We start from the raw sequence: 26,661 nt of genomic DNA on the forward strand, positions 1-26,661 counted from the left end.
CTCGTGGTTTCTTCTCAGCTAGTTTTCTATTTTTGAATACCATCATTTTCTAGATTTTTGCCCTTTTGAGCCTCTTTGAGCTATTTCCATAGTTTTGAATTAGCATCTCGGACGAATAACAAGCTTACGTCTGTGGTAGCTTTTGCTTTGCTTTTGTCGATGGTCGTACTCTGACAGTGACATTGACATGCATCAATTTGAAGATTGTTACTTGGTTACCATAGCAACACTGTTTATTTGTGCTGAAATAATATTATAGGCATAATACTTGTAAATTGTAAAAAGTAGTTTTATTAGGCATTTAATTAGCAGTAATGGATAACGAAGACACGCCTCAAATAATAACCCATATAGAGCACAATCTAAATCACTGTCTATTTGATTGCAAATGGGTTCCGTGCTCGGCAAAGTTTGTTGTTATTGGTTCGTTGCCGAAAGGGACCGGGACTTTGGAAATATTTGAAATTACGTCCGGAGAACTTAGGAAAGTGAAGGAAATCGAGAGGCCTGTTTCGTTCAAATGTGGCACATTCGGAGCAAGCAGCGATGTGGAAAGGCGTCTTGCAACGGGCGACTTTAAGGGTGCCTTAGAAATTTGGTAAGTACCTTTAGCTTCTTTTTAAGATATCAGTTTCAACTTTTGAGTGTTAGAGCATGTTAAGAGGAGTGTATTTGGAGTGCACTCAACGCAAATTAAGTTTAATTCTTATTTGAGTAAATTAACTAATCAAACCCAATGAAATGTAGCTACACCTTCTACAAATTAATATCTGTATCCATTCTATGGTTTGTCCGACTTTCAAAGTCACACAGGCTCTGAGATCAAACATGAAAATCTTTGAACATGTTTATAACTTCACACACAACACACATCAGAGTGTGCTCCAAACACAGTTTTTAATTAATTTACACAGTGCAGTGTGAGCTATGCGATATAGATTTTCCGTGCACATATAGATAGACATAGATCTAAGAGAAATGAATTAGATGGAATTTTATTCTTAAATTGCCATAATATTGATGAACCTCTTTCTGTTTTCAGGGATTTAGAGAAAAGTTGTCAGGTGTACATTACTAAAGAACATACTGATATTATTAACTCAATCGATGGAATGGGTGGGAACATTGTTAACTGTGGAGCCCCAGAAATTGTCACTGGGAGTAGAGATGGTGAGGATTTTAATATACTACCATGAAACTAAAACTCTGTCTTGTCAAATGATTTCTTGGTTTCATGAATCGGACCTTATTTACTAGATACAACTTGCTGAAATCAAAATTGTACTTTTCCCAAGTTATTATTTTACAAAGTGATCACAAAGGTAAAAAAATATGGAATTTTTGTGCTCATTTCGCAAATGTGTTTTCGGTTTATGCACTTTAGTTCCCCTTTATTTGGGGATTAATTAATTAATTTTAAGTGAATACAGATGAATCAATTGAGACTTTTTCCTATTATTCAGATTCTATCCTAATTGTCAGATTAAAGTATAATGTAAAATACAAACAAATAGGTATATGCTAATGACCAACAAGATATGCAGTGTCGTGTGACATCTGACAGAAGCGAAGCTGCATACTTTCTGGCTCACTTGTATGAGCTACAAAGAACAATATCCACTTTTTTCTGTTTAACTACTTGCAAATTACGATCCTGAAGCTTTTCAAAAATGTTATATTACAGGTACAGTTAAGGTGTGGGATCCGCGTCAAAGAGGCAAACCAGTGGCTAACATGCAACCAGCGCAAGGTGAAACGCGACGCGACTGCTGGGCAGTGGGCTTTGGTAACTCGTTCAACGATGCGGAGAGAATCGTTGTGGCTGGCTATGACAATGGGGATCTAAAAATGTTCGATCTACGAACTATGTCGCTTAGATGGGAGTGTAATTTGAAAAATGGGGTACCTAACTCAGTTCTTCTTCTTCTTATACTTTGGGGCTATGCAGGTTCTTGAATCCCCGTGTCACTGAGACAGTCTCCGATCTATTGTGCTTAAACTCAGTTTTTATCAAATTTTATATACTTATGTATAAGTTTGCACACTTGACTCTCTAATTAATTGCTGTAGTTGGATTGAGCCAACATAGTAGTCATATACTTCTGTTTTTAGGTTTGCTTCGCTGAATTCGATCGTAAAGATATTCCAATGAATAAATTGGTAGCGACAACACTAGAAGGCAAATTCCATGTGTTTGATGTGAGGACACAAAATCCTTCTAAAGGATTTGCTCAGGTAATAAAATAAAGTCAGACTAATCACTAAAATAACATTCTATATTTTTAAAATTCTCAGAAAAAAAATTCAGCAGCTACCTGCAGTAAAATTCAAAATTCAAATAATTTATACAAAATAGGTAATGAATTACTCTTTTTGATAATCGGTTGTTGGATTTGTAAAATATGGTGTAGTAATTACTACACGAACTTAAAACTAAAGTAACGAGGGTTCCAAACGCGCCCGACGAGTAGGATTTAAACTTATTAACCACTGACCACCAATTTTGAAATTTTTAGGTTTTAGACAACTCGTCAAAAAGTGGTACAATATGGGTGGCGCGTCATCTCCCTCAGAATAGAGACATATTTATTACATGCGCCGGCAATGGACATGTGTCACTATGGAAATAGTAAGTTTGATATTGTTTAGTAATTACCCAATCTCTTAACTAAACCACAATGACAGGTCTAAATAAATTGAAAAAACAAACCTTTGACTCGCACTTGACCGGTTTTATTATATGAAACCACCTAGCTATAACTAGTTCCATAAAGCGCAAAAACGCTAACAGTCGTAAACGAGACCGTTTACCTTTCCTTTTATTTTAGCGAGTATCCGGAGCAACGGTTCCACGTAGACTCAAACGGCGTCGCAGTGGGCGTACCGGGCAAGCTGAACCGGCTGCAGCGCATGGTGATCAGCTCTCAGCCCATCAACGCGCTGGAGTGGAACCGCGACCACCTGGGCCTGGCCGTGGCCACCGCCTACGACCAATACGTCCGCGTGCTTGTCACCACTAAGCTTAACTTGCAATGAAGTAAATTAACTTTAGGAGTGACAGATTTTTCTGAGGGTAGTAACACATTAAGTAACTCCGTCCATATTTAAAATAGCCGCCAAACAGAACAGCTGTTTTAAGGCCGTCATCTTTCAATTTGTAGAGCCACATTAGTTGTTTGGAAAACAACTTCGTTTCAGACTTATCTCAAAGGAATTCCTAAACACAGCTCTATCTATAGCTAGCTGAGTGACTTGAAACTCTTGAAAGTCGTTTGCGTAGGCGTGTTAGGCAAGCTGAACTGGCTGCAGACGATGGAGGATAAGCTCTTGGCTCATCAACGCGCTGGAGTGGAACCGCGACCACCTGGGCCTGGTCGTGGCCACCGCCTGCGACCAATACGTCCGCGTGCTTGTCACCACTAAGCTGCAATGAAGTCCCTAAACTTAACGATAACATTTTGAAGTGATTAAGGAGCAACTTCAGAGTTTAGGGCCGCCTTTTTTAACTACACTTAGGGAACCACTATTGGAATAAAGAGTAAAGAAAGACCCAGTTCAATTTTATAGGCGCATGATTTAGCTTTTGCACTAGTACTACGCATAACGCAATAAACTACGTAGGCAATCAGTATTTGCATAGTTTGAAATAAATTATTTAAGAAAATAATACTGAATTGGTAACAATGTTATGTCAAGAAGAATATCATCATCATCATGATCATCCCGTTGCCAACTCACTACTGAGCACGGAGCTTAGAATGAGAAGGGTCACGGACCACTGTAGGTACGATAGATCGCGGCATAACTCTACGAAGCAAGAGTTACTTCAGCAAGCCGGTTACTGGTAACTTTACATCTACGATTATGCGTTTCGTGCATGATTCAAATAGTTTTCTGTGACCTAATAAGAATAACGATGTCAGAAATAAAACAACCCATCAATTTTCTAACTCAAAAGAGCATTTTTATTAACCTAGCACTTATCATAAATAAAATTAAGGCTAGCATTCAGTTCTTATTTAGACTAACGTTAGAACATTTTAATGCGTATGCTCACCAAACTAAATTCGATCTAATGGCCTAAGAGCCAGCGCGTGCCAGACCCTCCTTACTTTATAAAAGCTGAAAGTTTCTCAGCGTATTGTCCCCAACACTAGGAGGAGGAGTTATATTTTGTTCAGAATAGTGTTAGAAATACGTGATTTCATGCATTGCCAGACATTTAGTATGGTGGCAACCCCCTGCCAGACACCTTTAAAGTTAATAAATTATTAAAGTTTAAGGGTGTCAGGTGGGGGGTTCCCACGACACTTAAGTCTGCAATTCTGCAAGTCTAAGATTCTGGCAATGCATGACGTGATTTCTAATACTACCCCAAAGAAAATATAAAAATTTGACTTTATACTTTGACATAAGATTTTTACCTCCCAAAGCCACCATGATTCAAACAAACATTCTTCCCAGTGTTGGGGACAACATGCAGTTAAACTTTCAGCTTTTATAAAATAAGGAAGGTCTGGCACGCGCTGGCTCTCTCTCTATAAGTTGTATAATTAAGTCCATTTTAATAGGATTTCATTACGAATTTAGTTTGAATTGAGCTTCCGACCATCGACTTAACGCCGATACACTCCTAGTACGTTTTCCACGGTTGTATTGCATCATACCACAGATTAAAGTTAGCAAGCAAGCTGTAAGACGTTCACGTGAAAATCGATGGAAAATCACGATTGACGCAATATAATCCTGGAAAACACACTTTTAAAAACCACATACTAAATGAAATAATGCTAATTATATTGAAACGCGTACTCAACGCAACGCAATTTACAACACAGTAATGAAGCGTATAAATATAGACAGATATTAAACTACGATGGCTTTTTTATGTTTTATTATTTTATACGCGTTTTCTATTCATCGGACCAAATAAGCATAATTTTGTTTTTTTTTAATGAAGGAACACTAGAGAAAAAAATCTATTTTATATTATAAGAATGGAATAGATTTTGATTATAGTTCGTCAATTTTGTAAGCGATACGTGTCGATGCAAAATTGTTTGATTACCTTATTACAAATTCTGACGTATTTGCGCTGCCTGCTAGCTTCACTTATAAGTATGTTATGGTGAGTACCAACATATACATTGGTGTAAAAAGTTAGCAGGAGTGCGCGTTATCACTTGAATATGGTAACATAAAGTTTGCCTTTCCACAAGGTATGTGCGGGATGCGTATTGCGTAGCGAGAGATGTATGTGAAACACTGAACCCCGCTTAACTTACTTTTCGTGAGAAAAGGTCTAATGAGCTATCTTAGCTAACATAGCCAAATTTTCTCAAAATACTATTAAGCATTCTCAAATAAGTCTAGTGGAAAGGCAACTTAACTAAAGGTGCCTCCAGATCATGTAACATGAATGTTATAAAACCTTGGATCATCGTCATGGTTATTTTATATAGTCTGGACCAACCCTAAGTTTAATAGTGCTACTAACTATAACACCACTAGTAACAGGTGTAAGTAACGATTGGGTATCGCTTACGAATTCTTATGGTCTATAATAATCAAAATCAGTTCAGAATAAAAGATTTCTGTCAAGTGTCAATCACTCGCAATATGAGGCGACGTGCTTATGATGTCGGTCGTTAACGAAACAATACATAATTATATTTACAAGCAACGTTAATTTAATTTAATCCCAAATATATATTATTATATCATAAAAATGCTAACGGCTGAGTCAAACTTTTATATTTAATTTTTCTTTATAAGTTATATATCATTATTTTTAATTCCATTCAAACTCTTCGATTCTAAAACAATGTTTATTTCTGCGTACAATGATCAATATGAACTCTTAAAACAAGCGCACATTTACGCGGGACAGTGCTTTTATAACCTATTTTTCTTAGCTGACTTAAAAGGTAAACAAATCGCAGAAAATTTTACGAAGAACCCCGTTAGCGTACGTGTGACTTGAAGCTAAAGTGTGCTTCACCTTGCGCTGAGACGTTCTAAAGTTTGGTTTATCACTTGTGTCAGGGTCAAACATATTATATAAAACTCCAGATAGGCAAAGCTCATACACTCATAATTATTAAAAAAGTGAAAGACAAATTCGTACGCTTGTGTGTGTGACACGTTACACATATGAGTGTAGCGTATCTTATCGTAGGTATATGAAGCATTTGACAGTGCTCTAGGTTCTACGGCTACAGATACTGGCGCGGTGTTTACGCACTTTTGGGTAAAACACCTATGAGCATACTTCAAAACATGGCGGCACGTTAACAGTCTACAGTATAACTAACTAATCTGTTCAGGTGGGCAAAATTGGAACTAGAGCCGTATCAGCCGCTATTTCAAAATCCAAGCGGATGAAGTCACAGGCACTAGCTAGTATTGCAATAAATTTAGTTATATGAAACCTTCGCGATGTTGAAAGAATTTTAATTCCATTTTTTCTTGGTGAATTCCTTAATATGCAATACCAAATTCTCCACTAGCGACGCTGTCACCTGAACAGATAAGTTGGTGGCATTGATTAGTCGTTACGTTCGCGGTAAGATCTCATATGCACAGAGCACAGGGCGTCGCTTACTTGCGAGTTTCTTGTGACTTGGCAACCTTGTAAGTCAGTGAAGAAAATATGTCTTGAATTACACAATTGAAAGCAATGGTCAAACGATGTTGCTATCTTGCTCTACCCCATCCAGAATGTATGAAACATTATGAGACAGTATTTTACGCTGATTGGCCCCGCCTAAACGCGCGCACCATTACAATAACAGTCGAATAACGTATTATTTTGCAATATCTCGATTCGAAGACAATAATGTCGTGTAATCACTAACTAGTGGATTCAAATTGTACAAAAACTAAATTTCTCCAATTTTCGTAAGCTAAATTCACTAGAGTCTATAAAACTTACATATATTTATACAATTCGTCCGAACCGTACGAAAGTTCGGAGCACGCGGGTCGCTCGTGCAAAGTATGCTTATATCTTCGATCAGTAATGTACTAGATAAGCTGTCAGTTGTCTAAAACTATGTGAAAAATTAGTCAGCCACGATTGAACACCTATTTTCGTGAGGTTGCTATAGATGTTGACTGAGACGGCTCGTGGGATGGGGGTGCGAGGGTTTGAATTCCTCGATTTTTACGTCAACTGTGACTCTCCTGCAACCCGCGCCCTACTTACACGAGCCACAGTGAAATGGTATACCTATAGTGAGAAAACCAATATAAAGTTTTAAACGCGTCTCACGATGCCGCAGTGTGCTTTTAAAACTTGTGAAAATTGACTCCAGTGCATAAGGTTTACAGTATTTTAAAATAATGTATTTTTGGTCATTTACAATAGTTCCGCTGTAAAAAAAACTAAGTACAATCTCGAAGTGGCCACTTTCTATTTTTTGTATTGTATTAAAATCTAGTACATTATTGATCGAAGACTATTAATGAAACTACAGTGAGATCGAAGCGAATGGATTGTGCTGAAACAACCTCTATGTCCATAGACAACTCAGCTCTACTTTTTAATCAAAAAGTATCAGTTGAAAAAAGTACACAGTGGTGTTAATTCGGTTGTACAAAATCTCTAAACTAAATTGACAAATCTGAAATTAGTGTCAGCCTCTTAATAAGATGGCATGACTACTTTTATGCCTGTCAAATCAGAGATTTTGTGCAAGCGATCTAGCACCATTACATTTATGTTTTATTATTTTTGATGGCTGAAGAATATCTTAAGACTAAACCTAGTCTGACATGATCTCGGAGCATCGCTTTGATGTAACTTTTCAAATTAAAAACCTCTGAGTTACGTGACTCGCGAAAATCTGAGTTGTGACATATAACGACGTTTGCCCGTCCATAACAATGACATGTCACGTTAGTTTATTTGAAGAGTTACACTAAGGCCTGCATATGCTTTAGTTTTTTTTTTTCAATTTAGCTAAATGAATAGTTTTGTTGAAAAGTTACACTTCGGTTTCTGAGGACTTAGGTTGGGATTTATAGAGCGAACTTAGACTTAGCTCAGACTTAAGACACTGTTAAAACGAGAGAGCATTATATCGCCGACATAGTAATCTTAAGTCTGAGCAAAGTCAAGTACGCTTTCCTTAGTGAAAATTTTCAAATTAGGCAAGAAGAACTAACTCCGTGAGTTTCGTCTTTAACTTGCCCAGGAGTTACAGATTTGCAAGCATGTCGAGTGCGCGGATGGTACGCTAGGACGACAAAATGTAAGGCGATCTATGAAACGAAAGGAGCGCGCGGCGGGCGCTTGTTGTATTTCAGTTCATAGATCGCCATATATTTGCCCCGTTCACCTGCTCGGATGCTTGCTTCAAGTCCCTAAGGCCTCTAGTATCTTAAGATAAGTTTCGATTTCATTTGTTATTCCGTATATCGATATTTCAATGTCGCAATTCCGAGTTCCATATATCACACTACTTCAACGCGTGAAAAATAATGTGTTAGACCGATTTATCACAATCAAGTCAAAACATATCAGTGCAAGGGAGGCTGGGTATATTATACAAAGCCAACAATTTGGATCGTTACATCCATGACTGTAAACCGGCGCTGACTTAAGGCGTAACAGCAATGTTGTGGTTGCTATAGCGCAGCGCACACCGGCAGAGCCGAGGCGCGGCGTCTTCTCAATAACAAGTCAAACTAAACTTTATTTACTTGGTCATAAAAGCGACAGCAAGCTCAGGTGCTCCCAAGCGCAGCGAATGTCCGCTATGTTTTGCTTTCAGTATACTAATTTCAATGTGAAAGTACATAAAGATTATCTAAAAGACTCCGCTCTACTCCACTCGATGGAAATGTTTTACTGCTCTCACCTACACAACCCGCGAAAAGAAATGTTGGCTGGCGAGCCAATGCGCGACAGAATAGATATCCCGCTATAGCCACGTTGTCTGTTAAGCCGTAAGTCAGTGTCGATCTTTACTCGTTTTACATTCTTACTCAATATTTACTTCATGACGACCTTTCACCTTATTCACTACAGGCTTAATAAGTGTCCATACACTATCAGATCTAACATCGGGCGTAGTCTAACGCCGACATTAGATCAGATAGTGTGAAACCGCTCTAACAGACTCACTAACAACTAAAGTCTGTTTCCAATAGAAGCTGTACCAAAGGTAAAGAAACGTTACAATATTTCAAAAATTAATTTTATTCGCGCGGTAGATAAAAGTTGCCAAGAAAAAAATTGCTTGTGCGCTCGCGCCTTAAATGATTGTTTATTTATCTACCTTTTGTGCAGCACGTATGAAAACTTAACATAAAGCAAGTCACACGCTACGAAAAACCCAACATAAATTAATCAACAAATATTTACATTTCATGTACTCTTACAATAATTCTATTCATCTATTTTTTATTATAATTTCATTCGATCAATCAAGAATCAGGCGAGTTGAAAATTGCTGCTATTCGGAAACCGAAAGACAACAATAACAACCGAAAATTATATTAAGTATCGATTTTCTAATCGCCGAATAATCTTTCAAAACATCTTTAATCCTCGTTAAAGAGTACTCAGCGATTTAAAAAAATCAGTCATTTCCATTTGTTTTTTGTATAAAAATCATAGTATATGCCATATTTTTGCCTTTATAAATGAGTGCATCAATTTACGAAGCTTTTAATGGTTAATATTTACTACTGGATACTGGTACCTCATTTCATAAATTTATTAGTTCATATTTTAGGGATCAAACATTTTCCTTCTTAAATGAAGTCCTTTCAAAGGTGCTAATTTGATTGTATACGATTCTCCAAATTGACGATTGTTAAAATAGTGCTATCCTGTCTACAATATTATCAGTGCAAGACTTTGCTCAAAGTCACTTAAAAATTTAAAACAAGATAGATTTATTTCAGATTTTTACTACATTGTTGAAGTAACTTTAGGCGCATTGGGTGATTTTGGGATGGGTAAAAATATTGATGTTGGAAGGCCATCCCCTGGTGGGTAAAATCTTCAGGGTACTCATAACCGAATGTTAATTGTGTTTAGAGTGCCGATATATGTAAAAACTAATGTTGATTTGAATTTGCAAATTATGAAATTTTAATTTTCAATAACAAGTACATAATTTTGAAAATCCAAAAAAAAAAACGCTGTTATTTCATATTTTTAAGTTTTTACTTCTGTTAGCAGTATCCACTGACTGCAAATGTTTTTAATCTTGTTTCGTGGTATAACGACATATTTTAATGTAGATGACGTACCATACCACGATTAATGTTCTTATTTATCGATATTTCGACCCAATTGCAAATCAAATTAATCGTGGTATGTACCCGTTATCTACATTAAAGTATGCAAATGTTTTGTTTTGAAGTTAAATATACCCTCTATAGACTTCAACCTTAGACCAGCCATACACGGACAGCTTGAAGCAGTCAGGATGGACTGCTTCAAGCTGCGACTGCGTGTCTACAGACTTCTACGTACGTACATACACGAACCGCTCAAGCAGTTGCAACTGCTTCGGGCGGTTGGGCGGTCAAGCAGTCGCCAGGCATACACTGACTGCTCGAGCTGTCGACCGCTCTCGCGCAGTTACCTCCGCCCGCCCTGCTCATTCCACGTCGCGCACGCTTCTTGCCCGCATTGAAATTGCCTGGCAGCTTCAAGCTGTTGACTCTGACTGCTCGAGCGGTCCGTGTATGTTGATCACTGGCTAACCGCTCGAGCAGTCCGTGTATGGCGGGCCTTAGCCGGGATTTGTGTACAACCGAATTAGGACCTCCCGCTCTAAATTTAGGAATATTTATAATTTGATGCAGTTTTTCTTCTCATTCATTTTTTTCACTTACAACCCTATATCGGTGACCATTTACTGACACACATTTCAGCTTTATCGACTTAGCTTAGGTTTCTAGACCTTTCAACGCAGTGGCGAGCGCTTCATATAGGCAAAAGGCACTGTCTAACCTATAAATAAATAAAATTGAATTCATAGCTGTTGTATTTTTACCTACCGAATCTGTTTTACACCTGAACAACAACAATGCAACAATACCTATGATTCCGAACCACGCTGCACGCAGCAGCGCTGCCGCAACAGTGCTGTCACCAGCTGTCACAGTCCTGTCGCTGCACTACTGGTCCCCATACAATCTCTATAAGCTTATATGACACTAGCTTATGCTCGCGACCTCGTCCACGTGGACAAAATTTCGAACCCCTATTTCACCCCCTCAAGAGTTGAATTTTCAAAAATCCTTTCTTAGCGGATGCCTACGTCATAATAGCTATCTGCATGCCAAATTTCAGCACGATCCGCCCAGTAGTTTAAGCTGTGCATTGATAGATCAGTCGATCAGTCAGTCAGTCACCTTTTCCTTTTATATATTTAGATTACATTCCGAGCTAGGCAGCAATGTCGCGGCAGCAATGTAGCGGCACATGCTACAATGGCAACAAAGTTTGCGGCTGCAGCTGCAGTCTGTTTTATGAAATAGAAATAGATATAATAGAAAGGTTTTTATTGAAATAAACTTTTACAAGTGCTTTTAAATCGTCGAAAGATTCTACCACGGGTTTGGTTATTATTTGTATGCACTTAATATCTTAAACTTATCAGTGCTCGGAGGCTCCTCTGCCGGAACACGCTGAACTTGCTTAGGTTGAAATCTATAGAGCGCACTTTGACTTTGCTTAGCCTTAACTTTCAGTTAAAACGAGACAGATTTATGCCAGTGGTATAGCGCGGTCTCGTTTTAACAGTGCCTTAAGACTGAGCAAAGTCAAAGTGCGCTCTATAGATCTCAGCCGTAGTTTCTGAGCGCAAAGCACGCAAGCGGTCGGTGCCCACAATGTCAGTTTAATAATACTTAAATTGTATTATTTATCCCCTCACTTTTGGGTGAAGACATTTATTTCCCTTTTCGAAAAACCTTCGGTCGATATTATAGGTACTCTATCTGCGGAATGAAGTTGGTATAGCACTCTCTCTGTTACGTAATCCCATTCAAACGATAGAGCCAACAAAAAAACTTCGAATGTTTTTTGAAAACATTTTCGAATTGAATTTCGAATGTTTTTTGTAAACATGTTTGTGATTGGTAGGTGCCTCAAATTGGTTAACGCCCACTGAGATTTTTGGCTCTATCATTTGTATGGGATTGCGTAACAGAGAGAGAGAGAGAGCGCTATACTAGCTTCATTCCCCAGATAGGGTATAATAATCAATGTCTGTAAGCTGCCGATAAGTTACTTAGCAACGTTGTTATTTGTCAAAAAGTCATAAAATTTTTGACAAGTATCAATGTTGCTATGTAACATATCGTTAGATAACAGATAGATTGATTAATTATCAATTTCAGCCATAAAAAAACTATCTACACTTATTACTGTTAATGAATGTGATCCCATAAAGCTTTTACATTGGAATTTTGTATTTAACGATGTAGATTCGATTTGTTAATATATACTTAGAAGGGAGTTCAGGGAGGGAGGGAGTCCTAGTTCACAATTATTTGTTTGAACCGTGTCATATAAAGCGTATTAACACAAAGTCTTTAAGCCTACATGTCGACGTCTATGTATATCTTATATCACTTGTTGTTGTCTCTTTCACACCTAACGCACGCGTTGGCTAGTTTACCTGGGAAAGAAATTTTGAATAAGTAGAGTAAAATCAACTACATGTTGTTAAATTTCGAGATTGAAAATTTGAAATCTCCTGTCTCTTTCACTCATTAGAATTAACTAGCGCGTGCGAGCGAGAGCGTTAGATTCAGACGAGGATCTTGTCTTCAAAGACATGATCACAAGTATCAATTCAGCGGCACAAAAGCAGTCTGGTCCAACAGCTATGTTCTGTCTTTTTCACTCATTAGGGTGTGCATAAGCGAGAGCGCAAGATTCAGTATTCTACTGATCTTTCGCTTGCACTGTCACATTCTGCAGCTAAGTATCAAATTATTCAGTAGATACAAAACAGTCTAGTCCAACTAGGAATCTCCTATCTCCCTCACTCGTTGGGACGTACCTGTTCGTGCGAGCGAGAGCGCGAGATTCAGTCGAGGTTGTCCTGGAAGATGAGGCGCACGTAGCCTGGCGTGCCCTGCAGCGGGGATGCGCAGAATGGACAGATCGCGTGGAAACCATTTGTGCCGTGCGGTATGTCCACAGTCGCCCAATATCTGAAAAGAAAAAATCATATTAGATCGGCATTTCAATCGGCAAAGTAAACAAGAGTTTAGTAGTTACCGCCATTCAGGAAAATTGGCTCACTCCAATGCAGCTTACATATACCTACAACTTCTGAGTTTCTCAGAGGGATTTTACCACGACAAAGGATAAATAATACGAAAATTTTCAATGTCTGAGTTGTTCAATGTTCAATGAGCTGAGTGCAGGACGTAAGAAGCTATATCTCCATCATTCTTCAGCATAGTTGCTGATCACACTATCATAAAACAGTATAGTAAAACACTGTCATAAAAATTATAAAATAATAGTTACTGATATTTTCTGATCAGGTTCCGGGATGAAGTGAAGACATTGTATAAAGATTAATGAAGAAACGAATCGAAATAAAACGGCGCTAATCATTCCGCCTCATTGTACGCTATACAGGTATAGCGTGCAAGTGAGATAGAATGATGAACGACACGATTCGTTTCTTTATTGGTACAAGTTGTGCATGTGAAAGGGGAAATGGAAAGAACTTAGTATAGCGCTCTTTCTGTTACATAATCCCATACAAATGATAGAGACAAAAATCTCGGTGGGCATTAATCATTTGAGTCACCAACCATTCACAAACGAAACTATGTTTTCGAAATGAATTTCGAATGTTTTTTGAAAACATGTTTGATGATTGGTTGGTGCCTCAAAATGGTTAGTGCCCAGCGAGATATTTGTCTCTGTCATTTGTATGGAATTACGTAACAGAGAGAGCGCTATACTAACTTCTTTCCGTGGATAGAGTATAGTAGTAGCACTCACTTGACAGTCCGCTCTGAGGCCATGTGCCCGCACGGGTTGAAGGCGTAGGTGGGCGGGCCCGAGTCCACGTAGAAGGCGGGCTCGATGCCCATACACACGCGCACCACCGACCCCGCTGTCAGGCACATGGGACACCGACGCACGCCTGTTTCACTGCCCTCTGCTGCTCCCCATGAGTGTTCCCCTAAAAATACCATTTAGCATGTGAAAAGCTGTGAATGGCCTAGTGGTTAGGACGTCCGCCTCCTAATCGGAGGTCGGGGGCATGCACCTCTAACTTTTCGGTATTATGTGCGTTTTAAGTGATTAAATATCACTTAATTTAACGGTGAAGGAAAACATCGTGAGGAAACCTTCATGTTCTCAAAGGTGTGTGAAGTCTGCCAATCCGCACTTGGCCAGGCGTGTTGGACTATGGCCAAAACTCTTTTCACTTACTTTTTAAGGATGTTCTGGCCGTTCAAAATGGACAGACCAGAAAGTAAAAAAGCAAGTCAGACAGATTACTAGGCTTATACTCGAACTAGCGTATGCTCGCGACTTCGTCCGCGTGGACTACACAAATTTCAAACCCCCATTTCACCCCCTTAGGGGTTGAATTTTCAAAAATCTTTTCTTAGCGGACGCCTACGTCATAATAGCTATCTGCATGCCAAATTTCAGTCCGATCCATCCAGAAGTTTGAGCTGTGCGTTAATAGATCAGTCAGTCAGTCAGTCACCTTTTCTTTTTATATATTTAGATTTGCTTTAGTTAGTAAGGAGAGGTAAACAACTAACTAGTCAATTCTTATTGAATGCAACAATATCTTTAAACAAAAATTCAATCATCAACTAACCTTGTACATGTCCACAGTTGAGGTACACATAAGGCTGGTTCAAGTCCTGATGTGCCGAGGACAGCTTGCGAGGAATCACCAATGTGTTGAGTCCAACGGGGCATTGCGGCCGCCCCGCGTTTAGTTCATCTACCAGAGCCTCTAGGTCACGCTTCGTCTACAAAGTAATCATTTAATTTTATCCTAATCTATTGCCCAATAAATTAAACTAGATTCAGGAAATTTCTGGAAGCCTACCGGTGAATTTTTAAGTCCTTCAGCGCTTCTCCATAGAAGTGTGGCTCCACATAAGTCTATCATTGTTCCGTCTCTAAGAACATTGGTCTCTGCTTGACATGGTAGACCCTGAAAACGTGTTATAAACCTTTTATAACGAAACCTTTTAAATTACTTTAAAATATTCTGCAACTAATTCTTTATTATACAAATTCTACTTAGGACTCAGTGAATTATTTAGTAAAGAATTGAGAAATGAGAACCAATCGTCCGCATTGTGGCAAGAATCCTGCTGAGAAAACTTCAGACTACAGAAGGTAGGGGGTCTTCTTTTTTATACCTTTTTTATTACCTTTATTTTAAGTTTCAGGTCAATAAATCAACACGTAATTTGTGGGACTGTGGGCATATTTAGCGGAAATTGTCTACCTTCTGTTGTGCCGACCGGCTCTCCCGTAAAGAGAACACTGCTCCGCCAACCGAAGTCTCACGCCACGGCCCACAGGTGGCGCTTCCGCCGCAGAAGTCACCGCGTGGGTGCATGATCAGTACACCGTTTGTCGTTAACCCGTCTATTTCGTGGTTCTCTGTCCATTTTGTCGCTTTCTCCTAAAATAAAGAGAACAAAACCAATTAGTTAATGCCCCTATCTGATAATTTGGCCATAGAAGATGAGGATTAAATTCCAATTTTTATACACTGATATTTCCCGGTAACTAGGTCATCAATTTAATAACTTTAAGCAGATGACCACTATAATGGAAAAGGTCCAAAGAGCAACCAAAAATTATGGATGGAAGCTGTCAAAGTAGACTTCAAAAGGATGGGGTTTACAAATTGGGTCGAATTACCGAGATAAACGAAGATAAAGATAAGAAATGGGTTGAAGGGATGTAGAGTTGAAAAAGAAAAAGTAGAATGGGGAGACAAAAATAATGGATAGAAAGTTCAAAAGTAGACCTTAGAAGAATTGGTTTTACTAATTAAAGAAATACCGAGATAATCAGAAGAGAACAGCCGAGGAAAGAGCTTGAGAGCCGTAGCAACAAACTACAAAGGAAAAACTAAATGTACTTACACCAAGAAATATGTTTCTGGAGGAGTCGAAGCCAGCTGCGTAGATGCGGCAGTTGTTGACATCGGTCCGGTCCGCGAGGATCCTGCACGCGAACCGCGATATCGTGCTCTGCAGCACCTTTGTGTCGCCGCTCTTGTCTCCGGCCACTGTGTCCATGACTACGAAGTCGATTGGAGATTCTGACGATCTACCGATCTGTGGACAAAGAAAACACCACCTGAATACGGTGGACAACCTGTGCATCCACCGGCTTCTACCTTTCTTTCTTTCTAGTGGGTGTAAGGGGAATTCCTATTTACCCTTACACCCACTGTTTAGGCGAGAAATCAATTGTAATAATATACTACCGTCTTTATCATCAGCATTTGTGTATTTTTTTGAAAACAACTAACAGACTTCTATTAATTAATTTTTGACAAGTTTGCGTCGAAAGTGAAAATCGTTCAGGCTAAGATGGAGATTATTGGCAGTTTTTTAGTGATGATCAATAAATAAATTACCTGTAAATATAAATTAAATTACACATGGAATAGCAATGGAATGCCAAATCGCTAAACAGTAGTTCTTTGTCAGGAAGACGGTGATCACACCACATCACCGAGTCATCATATAAATCCTATAAATTATTTCAAGTGATAAAAATTGAAATATACGTGGCAAATAACGACAAGTTATGAAATCAAGTGTCCCGATCCTACGATAAGATGCGAACTAGTTAGAAACTTATAACTTTACGAGCCAAAATACGATCGGACGGACGCACATAATATTTTTATAGTTGACTAGATTTTATGAGGTCGTATGTACTTCTTTGACTTTGAATGAAGTTTATTGGAAATCCAATAAAGCGACAGCTATTAAAAGAACCCTCCCTCGGCTTTCGGCTCGCTTGGAGCGAATTACGCTCTAATAGGAAATTTCTCGCCTTGCGGATATCAAAGTTGGCAGTAGGCTCACTTTGTAAAATATCGTTTACTCAAATAACAAATTATTATAACGGTAGGAAAGGGAAAATTTTGTTGTGAAAGTTAAAGAGATTAAATTTAGAAACGATAAAGTTATTTATTTGCTGCTTTAATTCAAATTGATTGTTCGTAACTCCAATATTATACTTCAAACGAAAGTGTTAACTTTGAAACTTTCAGCGGTATATCAGATTGCATTCTCATTTACCGTTGTAACGTTGTGGCAGCGATAACATTAAGTGAATTAGGTAATAAACCTTAGTGAAAAAACAAACAAAAACCTACTATTTTGTGAGGAGTTCTGGAATATTATGTAGCCTGCCAACTTTTCCTTTTTAATTGCAAAATAGGATTGCGCTTGACGACAATCATGCTTAGAAAAGCCATATAAATAAAGCAAAGTTTCAGCTGTTATCAAAAAAGCCGCCGCGCTTCTATTAAGAAGGCGCCTTTACTCAGAAGTGATATATTAACAGACTAAAAGAAATTATAGTTGGTAAGTATAATATATAGAATTATTCACGGTTGAATTTAAGAACAATTCTACCGCTCCACGTGTAACAAAAACCGGTCTGTCTTTGCTTACAACTTCGTTACGTAACTCAACACGTTCCAAAGCTCTTCAGTAAAAATTGTAAGCACTAACCTCACTTTCAAGGTCACTCTTGTCTCACCCTTTCCAAGTAATCAGAGCGATAAGTGCATTCAGCAGAACAGTTATGATGTAACACGTTATCCGGTTATATTTTTAATCTTGGGAGGAAATATTAGCTTATACATTGAGGAAATACTATAGCTATTAAGATATTTTTGTTAATTATTTATTTTTTATTGTTCTTATTCATTTAGTTACTGGCGAGTATTATTTCAGGCGAGTCATCTGAAGTAAAGTTTTCCTCGCCCCTGATATCAGGATCTGCAGAACCAATTGCCAAGCGTTGCCAACTTCTAAAGATTTTTCGGGGAACAACGCAGGTGGAATCTGATTCCACAATTTGCGGACTTTACGTAGTAAAATCCTACGGACCTTCTCTTTCTGATTTGAACACTGGTTACCACCAGGTAAGATTGTTGATGCAGCCTAAGATGGTAGCGGATTAAACTGGAAGGTATGGCAGTTTTTATTAAACCCATACCCCTTTGATTTCTACATGGCATGGTACCGGAACGCTAAATCGCTTCGCGGCACACGGCTTTGCCGGTAGGGTGGTAACTAGCCATGGCCTCACACCAGGAAAGGAATAGCTGACTGATCTATCAACGCACAGCTTAAACTACTGGACGGATCGGGCTCAAATTTGGCATGTAGATAGCTATTATGACGTAGACATCCGCTAAGAAAGAATTTTTGAAAATTCAATCCCAAAAGGAGTAAAACAGGAGTTTGAAATTTGTGTAGTCCAGAAGTCGCGGGCATAAGCTAGTAATTACATATAAACAATACACACAAATCTATTTTTACTTTTGATACACAATCAGCTAGAAGCAAGCCAAAATTGTCTTTAATAGCAACAGCAGCAAGGAAAGGTATTAAGAACCGGTAACCTCGCTATACCACCTTCAAGACACGGCCGTAACGCGCCAGCTATCCTAAAGGCCACCATATCATTTACGACGGCAAAGCAAAACTCTCACTTATTGTTATTATTTGAAACAATCAAAATAATTGACGTAAAGTATACAGGGAAGTATAGAAAAAGCTTTGTGAGGTGTCTTTATGTATATTTTAGTTTAGCCTTTAGATGCGATCAATGCGAAGATCAACAAACTAAGAAAAGATTAGAGGCCTAGCAGCAAAGTTTGACAGCTTCAGTGAGACGATCTTAATCATTTGTAATTAATTGTCTGACACTTTACTAACTGGTTAAAATGCAATTGTACCAAGAATACCATAAATTATCCAATAAGATAATCACAACTTTGATATCTACTAGTAGTATGTGAACGATAAAAAAACACCTATTTTTAACCCAATCATGAATTTCTAGCGATATCTTGCAAGGCGACTATAGATGTCTCAATACGTCAGGAAGATTAACAATGATGAAAAAAAATGAATTTCTCAGTACCTATATTGATTAGAAACACAATAGTTTTGCTGAAAATAAATCCTTCAACAATCAAGACTACCAAAATAAACTATCAAGCTTTCTTGATTGGTAGCCAAATTGAAGCGCTCACTGTTTCAGAGGTCATAAATTTATAATACCAAGTGCACAAAATATGCTACACAATTTTTTTATTTTCTGAATGCTGGCAGCATTACCCCTTTGGATGGACAAATTCATTCTTTGGTCAAGAATTGGCAAAGAGCTCTTCATAAAGCATTCGAGCCCCCGACTCCGGGTCCCAAGATCTCAACCCAAAAAGTAGAAAAATGAAGTATTTATCGAGGTTTTCAAATTAGCGCCTGTTGACCTGTTCCTAACCTTCCCGGAAGGAGAGTCATGCCAACGTGTTTTCTTAATTAAACGGTAATTTTTATTGTTTTGACCTGAACACGATCTCAGAAATTAAATGACGATAATAAAATTTGATAATGTACCTACTTTACGGGCCACGTTTCATTATAAGAATTTCTGGTAATACCACACACATCTATGGTATACAATAAAGGTTCAGCTCTTACATTATAAGCACTAGACCTGTGCTTGACAAGCATTTTGCTTTATTTATACGATCTAAGTCTTAAACCTAAAATAAAGGAGCCTTCAAAGATGAAAGTCACGAACTTGTAAGTGATAAGGGTACGGCATGTTTCTGGCGAAGATTTAGAGGTTCGAAAAGACAAGTAGTAATTAAGGTCAAAGTTGAAGGCCTTTCGGGATTTCAAAGCACTGAGAATGTACAGTGCCCGACCAATACCGTAAAAAAATATGAAAAACGACGTACAAAGAAACACTAATGTAGGTCATATCCTGGCGGCAACGCTAAAAATTCAAAGTTATTCACGAAAACACGCTATAACTCCATTTTTCAAAGACAATATCCAAACATGTCATGTGTTTGCGTCACAAAGAAAAGCTTCACTGTTTGATAAATCCAGCGACTCCTGTACATACTATGTATTTAGGACATTTCTTTGTCCTGGTGATGTTGCCATCGTAGTAGTTTACTTTGTCACGCAGAACATATAGAAGATCAGATGAAAAGATACAACCCATTTAGGATTATCCCTTTTTAGAATTTTCAGAGTGATTGCCGTGAAAGTATTTTTCATACTTACCATACTCTATTTCATAAACACCTCTATCTCTATAGAGGTATCTAGTCTTCGGACAAAATGTCATTACCAAAACGTGATTAGGTAACAAAATAATCTAATTTTGTAAATTGCTCATGCCATCTATTAAAATTATTGAAAATGGGCCTCATGTGGGCTTACCGGAAACTATTACTTTAGGAGAATTTTCATAAATAGGCCAGTAAGACTGTAAGTAAAATGTGGAAAGTAAAGCTATCTATAGGGGATGCTTTACCCAGATAAAAGGATCGTTTTAAAGTGATTCTTCTTAAGCAGCATGGCTATACGATCCAGTAAACGAATAAGAATATTCCACTTACGACACTAAACTTTCTTAGATATTCTAAAGCCTCTCAGGATGTGCCAGGAATAAGTACAAAGTAGTTTTAGTGAGTAAAATCTTGCAATCTCATACACAACTGTCTGGTCCGGCATCCAAGATTTTAATGTCTGCAATCCTACATAATTTGATCTCTCCACAAGGAGGATTGGGTATCTTTAGATTTTCCCGGAACAAAAAAGGGTGTCTCAAGTAAGATTCTATTATAAGAATGCAGATTAGCGTGATCCGGGCCGCAATGCCGTTGTTAAATAAGGCCGTGCGGCGGCGCCGCGGTGTGAAGCTTGCATCACCACGGCTTCAGTGCTGCATGCTAATAATATCAATCCATCGTATCCATAAACCATTTTTATTTATTGACAGCTTGTTTATGTTTGACCCAGAATTTATTTAGCTTCTTTTACTACAAAGATTTTGCCTGCTAAACAGTATGGGTATGTCCCAAGAAACCGCCACTATCCTAAAGATCAAACGGTATTGTGGTTTGAGGATTTCCAGAAGACCCTTATAATACTTAATTATTATTTTCGACACAGGTTTAACGATAATGCCTATCTAATACTCTTCTTCTTCTTGTCCTTTATCCCACGCTATGTGGGGTTGGCACAACATGTCTTTTTTACTTCAAGACAATGTTGAGGAGATTTGGCATGATGGTTTACAACTGGCTGCCTGTCTGACGTCCACCCTCCTCGGGAATGCTTTCGTTGGTGAATACATCGAGAACCGCCACCATACGGTTTATCCCTTAGTCGCCTTTTACGACATCCACGGGAAGATTTGGAGCGATCACATTCTTGAACACCCAACGATAACAGATAACAACCAAAAACTTGTCGATGTTCAGGTACACGACCCAATTTCAGTACTATTAGTGTTTACTACTATTACCTTTTCCTACGCAGTTTGGCCAGTAGCCTGTAGGTACTCGTTAACTACGTAACAATATTGTAGGTTCTCCCAATAAAGCCGATTTAGGGAGTTTTTACTGATGCCGAAAAATACAATTAAGTACATACTTACATCAAAAACCCTAACAAATTCAATCAATCCAAGAGAAGTCAACCAAAGTAAATAGCAATAAACAACTTGAAAAGTTTAATCAAAAAACTAAATGGCGGAAATATTTTTCGAACAGCTAGCTACAAGGACAATTAGAGCGAAAATAAATCATAATTGCCAGTGAATGTTTCGAATCGATCAATAGGCATTATGGATTCGAAATCGTTTTCTCGGATCAATGATTCCATTCTTGTTTATTTTGCAATGCAAAGGAATAGCCAAATCTGAGCCAATATCTTTTTATTTGCGTAACATTATTACAGGGCTGCCATTATTTTTCGAGACAGTCGCCGCAGCCTTTTATGTTTTTTCATCATTCTAGAGTCAATCTGTTCCGAAAAATTTATCCAATACCTAAAGGGTTAGCAGAATTTAGCCAGAAACAAATAGAGAATATATGAACTCGTGGAGGCGCTTTTACTAAGCACTGCCCTGAATGAACAACTACATCACCAGAAGAATGTGTTAATCCGCTCCTTGACTAATCTCATATCGTATTTGATATAGTTTTGAGGCAATCATTTTATTTGCCGAATAATATTTTTACTACAAGTCGTATTTTATACTGTGATACTACGCATAGGTTCATATTGGTTGTATTTTTCCCCATAAATTTCTTATTTATCTCAATTTTTTCTAGATGTATACGAGTATGAGCTCCCAACCAATATTTGTCCACGTCATTTCTTGGTGCGTAATAAAACTGTCTCTACATTGCCAAGACGAGATTGTGGTTCGCACAAAACAACTTCGCATGTCAACAGTTGGCGTGACTTCACTGGGATTACCGATCTACCAGTCGTAACCACATTATGTTCTTACCTTACCAATCATTATTCTATACCGGCATAACAAATAAGTTGTCCTACGAAATAGCGGAGCAAAAAGCTGATTAACGTTCTGCGGTCTCGTAAACAAAACTAATTTGACAGGACTGAATTAAAAATAATTCTTTTAACCATTTCCTAGGTGGCCATCAAAAGATGGTCACAAGTGAACGTTTTTGGTTAACCTAATTCGACACCATCGAGATTAGATTCGTTCATTTTTTAATGCGATTTCATCTGATAGTATAGTGATCGCAAAACAAGTATCTACTCCAATCTGAACTTGCAACATGGAGGTCTGCAGTCAAGGACACAAGCCCCGCTGAGATCTGTGTTTGTACACTGTGCAGTGATACGCCTCGTGTTCAGGTTGAACTAACTACTTGTACTGTAAATTATGATGCAGTCTAAGAAAGAATCACAATAATTTGGAAAGGAAATGGAAGTTTATTAAACTTAGGCCCTTAACCAGGTAACAGAACACTGATGGAATCTTAAATTAAGGATTTGTTAATTGGAGGACGATCCTTAATCTAACACTGGAATATTAAATCACTTGGTGGCCACTTCCTTAGTGGTAGGATGGTAACTAGCCGTGGCCAACGCCTCTTACTAAACCAGAGCTAATTTATTTAGAAATAATAAATATCGCCTTGAGCCACTCCAAATTCCAAATACCAAAAATCGTGTGGACTTATACTTAAATCCCGTAAGATGAATCCCCTCCCTCCCCCTTCATGATAAAAAGTATCCTACATGCCAATCCTGGAGATCAAAATGGGCTCAACGATAGAACCCTGAAAAGGTAAGATATTCAATGTAATAATTTGCTTGAAGGAATTAACAAATACTTTGTTACGGTAAATTTAGCGCGTAAACCGACTTAACCTTTAATACTTTCCAAGGTAAGCAAACCTTGATTAAAACCTTATACACACTAATGGTGAGAAATTTGATTGAACTCGGTTTCAGCCACTTTGTTACCTACCACAATGGGTACTTACAGTAATAACACTGGTACAGTGGCAAACACGCCTAACCGACTGAAATTTTAAATTATATTTTAGTAATTTTAACTTGTAGTCCAATACTATTTTTGTGGACTGTCAAGACCTGACACAATATAATTTACTCTAACTACCTATACCTCAGTAGCTCATCGTTACAGGTAAATAGAACAATAAATAGGCACTTCAGGGGCGCCTTACCTTAGGATGCATCTTCATCTACTACCTATTTGGCCAAACGCAAGACTATATAAAATAAATACCACAAGTAGATTAGTGGCTGAGTGATAAAAATTACACTTTTACACTTTAATAACCCAAGAATTATAAAAGTTATGAATTTAGTATTCTAAGTATACAAAGGAGTCTTAATAGATGTGCAAAGTTGTCTGTGTAGGTCTAATTGTTTCTGAGTGATGGGGGGTCGAAAAGTAGCTTGAAATGGTTCAACACAACAATGGTTAACCGTTTCAGTGCATCGCCGCCGTTCTTATTAGATTTTTTGTCTTATTAGAACTTGGCAGACACACTAACGTGTGTCTTGATTGCAATGTGAAATTAGCCGGATGTAATAAATGTACATTTACACACTCGCAAGTTAATTAGTTTTATTTATTAATAATTAAATTCAGATACAATTAAGTCGGTACGCAATCAATTGTTTTATTACTTCCACATAGACATACCTACCTCCTAGATTACAAAAGATTAGTATTCATATTGCATAATCGTGTTTATTATACAACAATAAGTGCGTGCGTAGTAGTACGACAGTTAGAATTCCTCCGGTAACGCGGACACAAGTGACCGCAAGAAATGAGATGTATTTAAATTAGGTGCTCCAGGCTCCATGCCGATAAAGAATATAAGCAAAATAACTAGAAAAATGTTTTCTATTTATAAATAAAGTAAGTACATAGGTACAATTTTAAGTGTCAAGTATTATCTCTAGGTACAGATATAATAATAGTGGACAGACGACATCCGTCCTCGGGGCGTCCCTCCGCCTTACACCCCGATTGCTATCTCAACCGGTCGCGGACTATACTTGCCATGTGACTTAAAAATAAGAACTGTCATGACATAAAGAGTGCAAATAGATAGAGGGGGCTGAAATTGACCAATACGACCATTATTTGTATTTCGATGACGCGGACGGTGGAAGATAGTATTTGAGACAACTAAAGTGTTATGAAGACAATAATAAGGCTGACCACAATTACTCTTAATATTTCCAAATAAGCCATATCTATCATTGATTTAACTAAAGATCTTCTTACAACAATAACAAGAAGTAAATTGCGACAGGTAATTTTTTTATAGGGAATTTCAGGTAAATTAAGGTTTTTATCTCTGATCATAAATTTCGGTATTGTGCTAGCGATATCTCGTTACATCGCTATAATCCGGCAGCCTAATGGCTGCCTTAAATAAAAGATGGAGGGCGATATATTTAGGTCACCCGAAAATGTTTTGGCTAAAATATTGTACTTACAATTTTGGTACATGAAAAATAAAATAAATAAACAAATTATTTTGGAACTTTAAAATTTTTCTAAAGACTGTTATCAAAATAACACGGTAACATAACCAAGAATTAATAGAGCTTTTTGTGTGAAGATTTACTAGAAAAGGGAATTTGGTAAGAGCTTCTAGAATCTAGAGGGTAGTTTGCAAAATTTTAGTTTCCACGCTAATTCTAGTTCCAGTTATGAGTTCATCATCATAACCCTCGCCGCACTGGCCCACTATTGAGCATGGGTTTCCTCTCATAATGAGAAGGTTTAGGTTTCAAAGTCCACCACGTGGCGTTGGCCAGGCCAGACTTCCTTAGATTAAGGATTGGTTCGCTCGCTGCGCTCCAACAGAACAATCCTTAATCTAAGCAGACTTTATATACCTTTGAGAACATTATGGAAAGCTCTCAGGCATGTAGGTTTCCTCAAGATTCCTTCACTCCTTAAAGCAAGTGACATTTAATTGCTTTAAATGAAAATAACTCCGAAAAGTTAAAAGTGAGTGCCCAGATTCGAAACCGAAACCCAGACCTCAGCTTAGATATTCAAAAACTTGCCTATTATTTCCAAACATTTTTTCACCAACTCTGTTTTAGGTAAGTAGGTATAATCTGAATTCTGAATAGACCAAAGCTTTCTTTTGTCAAAGAACTTCAATTCCATATTTTCTTCAGACACACCAAAATTTAAGTTCGTTGTGTACAAACTTCTGCTGTGCCATATGATAATGGTTAAAGTTCCGTTTGCGGTATCGCGTGAAAGAAAAGGTTTCTGCTACCATTGTTCGGCATACACAATGAAAATACCCGTTAAGTACGGGCGGCGTATACAAACGTAACTCTAGACTCTAGAGTGCTTCCTGGAAACTTTTTTATTGTGATGCACTAGGATTGGTGCCAGATAGGGGATGTTAACTGTGCCGGAGATTTCAACCTATTACTTTATACTATTTAGCAATAGTTTAAAAACAAACATACCAACTCAATACTAGGAGAGCCCAAAAGGCTTCAGTGTACCTGGAAGTTGTAGACAGTCGAAGCAATAAAATATTCTATTCTGTTCCGTTGCCCATGGGTATTGGCAGGCTACAAAGTTGTCAAATACCAATAGGATATCGCCTTAGGTGTCCGACTTTTCAATATCATGCATGAAGGACATTGAAATGCTTTGAAAAACCATTCGTCAGTTCGTCACAAACACGACACACATATAGATACGTAATATATATCTTTGACATTATGTTGACAGATGTCTCACCACTAACGTTTAGTTCCGAGTACGCTCACTGCTGCTGTCAGCGCCAAAATGGCGAAAATCAAGTTGCTTGAAAAACAGGTCGGCAATCTCAAGTCCAGCGAACTTGCATTAGTAAAGGTCAGTGCCTAGAGCGCACGTCTCTAACGTCTAACAGCTCAGTCAATAAACTCATTAGAACGTAATCATTTCGAGCACAGATCAGAGGCTCGGCATCTTAGGCCAGATTTGTTCTATCGTAAACCGTGGGTGGAGTGTGGGCCGCGGTGTAGAGGAAATTATTTCAGATTTGTCCAATAGAGGTTCGTTAATTT

The 26,661-nt window shown here is 38.0% G+C and overlaps 2 protein-coding genes across 2 annotated transcripts in view; one reads left to right on the plus strand and one right to left on the minus strand.

The window, feature by feature from the left end:
* The first annotated feature begins 218 nt into the window (after nt 1-218).
* Nucleotides 219-3,763, plus strand: Wdr92 (WD repeat domain 92). The gene is made up of 6 exons (XM_034978392.2): nt 219-598; nt 1,043-1,170; nt 1,685-1,902; nt 2,113-2,235; nt 2,517-2,629; nt 2,829-3,763. The coding sequence occupies exons 1-6, from the start codon at nt 315-317 to the stop codon at nt 3,034-3,036; spliced, it is 1,074 nt and encodes a 357-aa protein (XP_034834283.1). The 5' UTR covers nt 219-314; the 3' UTR covers nt 3,037-3,763.
* A 175-nt stretch (nt 3,764-3,938) lies between these two features.
* Pli (E3 ubiquitin-protein ligase pellino) overlaps nt 3,939-26,661 on the minus strand; it is a 122,070-nt gene continuing 99,347 nt past the window's right edge. The window contains exons 4-10 of the mRNA XM_034978025.2: nt 16,132-16,326; nt 15,483-15,662; nt 15,075-15,182; nt 14,838-14,994; nt 14,000-14,183; nt 13,038-13,191; nt 3,939-12,650 (exon numbers count right to left, since the gene is read on the minus strand). Of these exons, the coding sequence (XP_034833916.1) occupies nt 13,065-13,191; nt 14,000-14,183; nt 14,838-14,994; nt 15,075-15,182; nt 15,483-15,662; nt 16,132-16,326 (951 nt within the window). The 3' untranslated portion in view covers nt 3,939-12,650; nt 13,038-13,064. The remainder of the gene's footprint in view (nt 12,651-13,037; nt 13,192-13,999; nt 14,184-14,837; nt 14,995-15,074; nt 15,183-15,482; nt 15,663-16,131; nt 16,327-26,661) is intronic.

The sequence above is a fragment of the Maniola hyperantus genome, chromosome 18 (genome assembly GCF_902806685.2).
Source record: "Maniola hyperantus chromosome 18, iAphHyp1.2, whole genome shotgun sequence".
NCBI classification, from domain to species: Eukaryota; Metazoa; Arthropoda; class Insecta; order Lepidoptera; family Nymphalidae; genus Maniola; species Maniola hyperantus.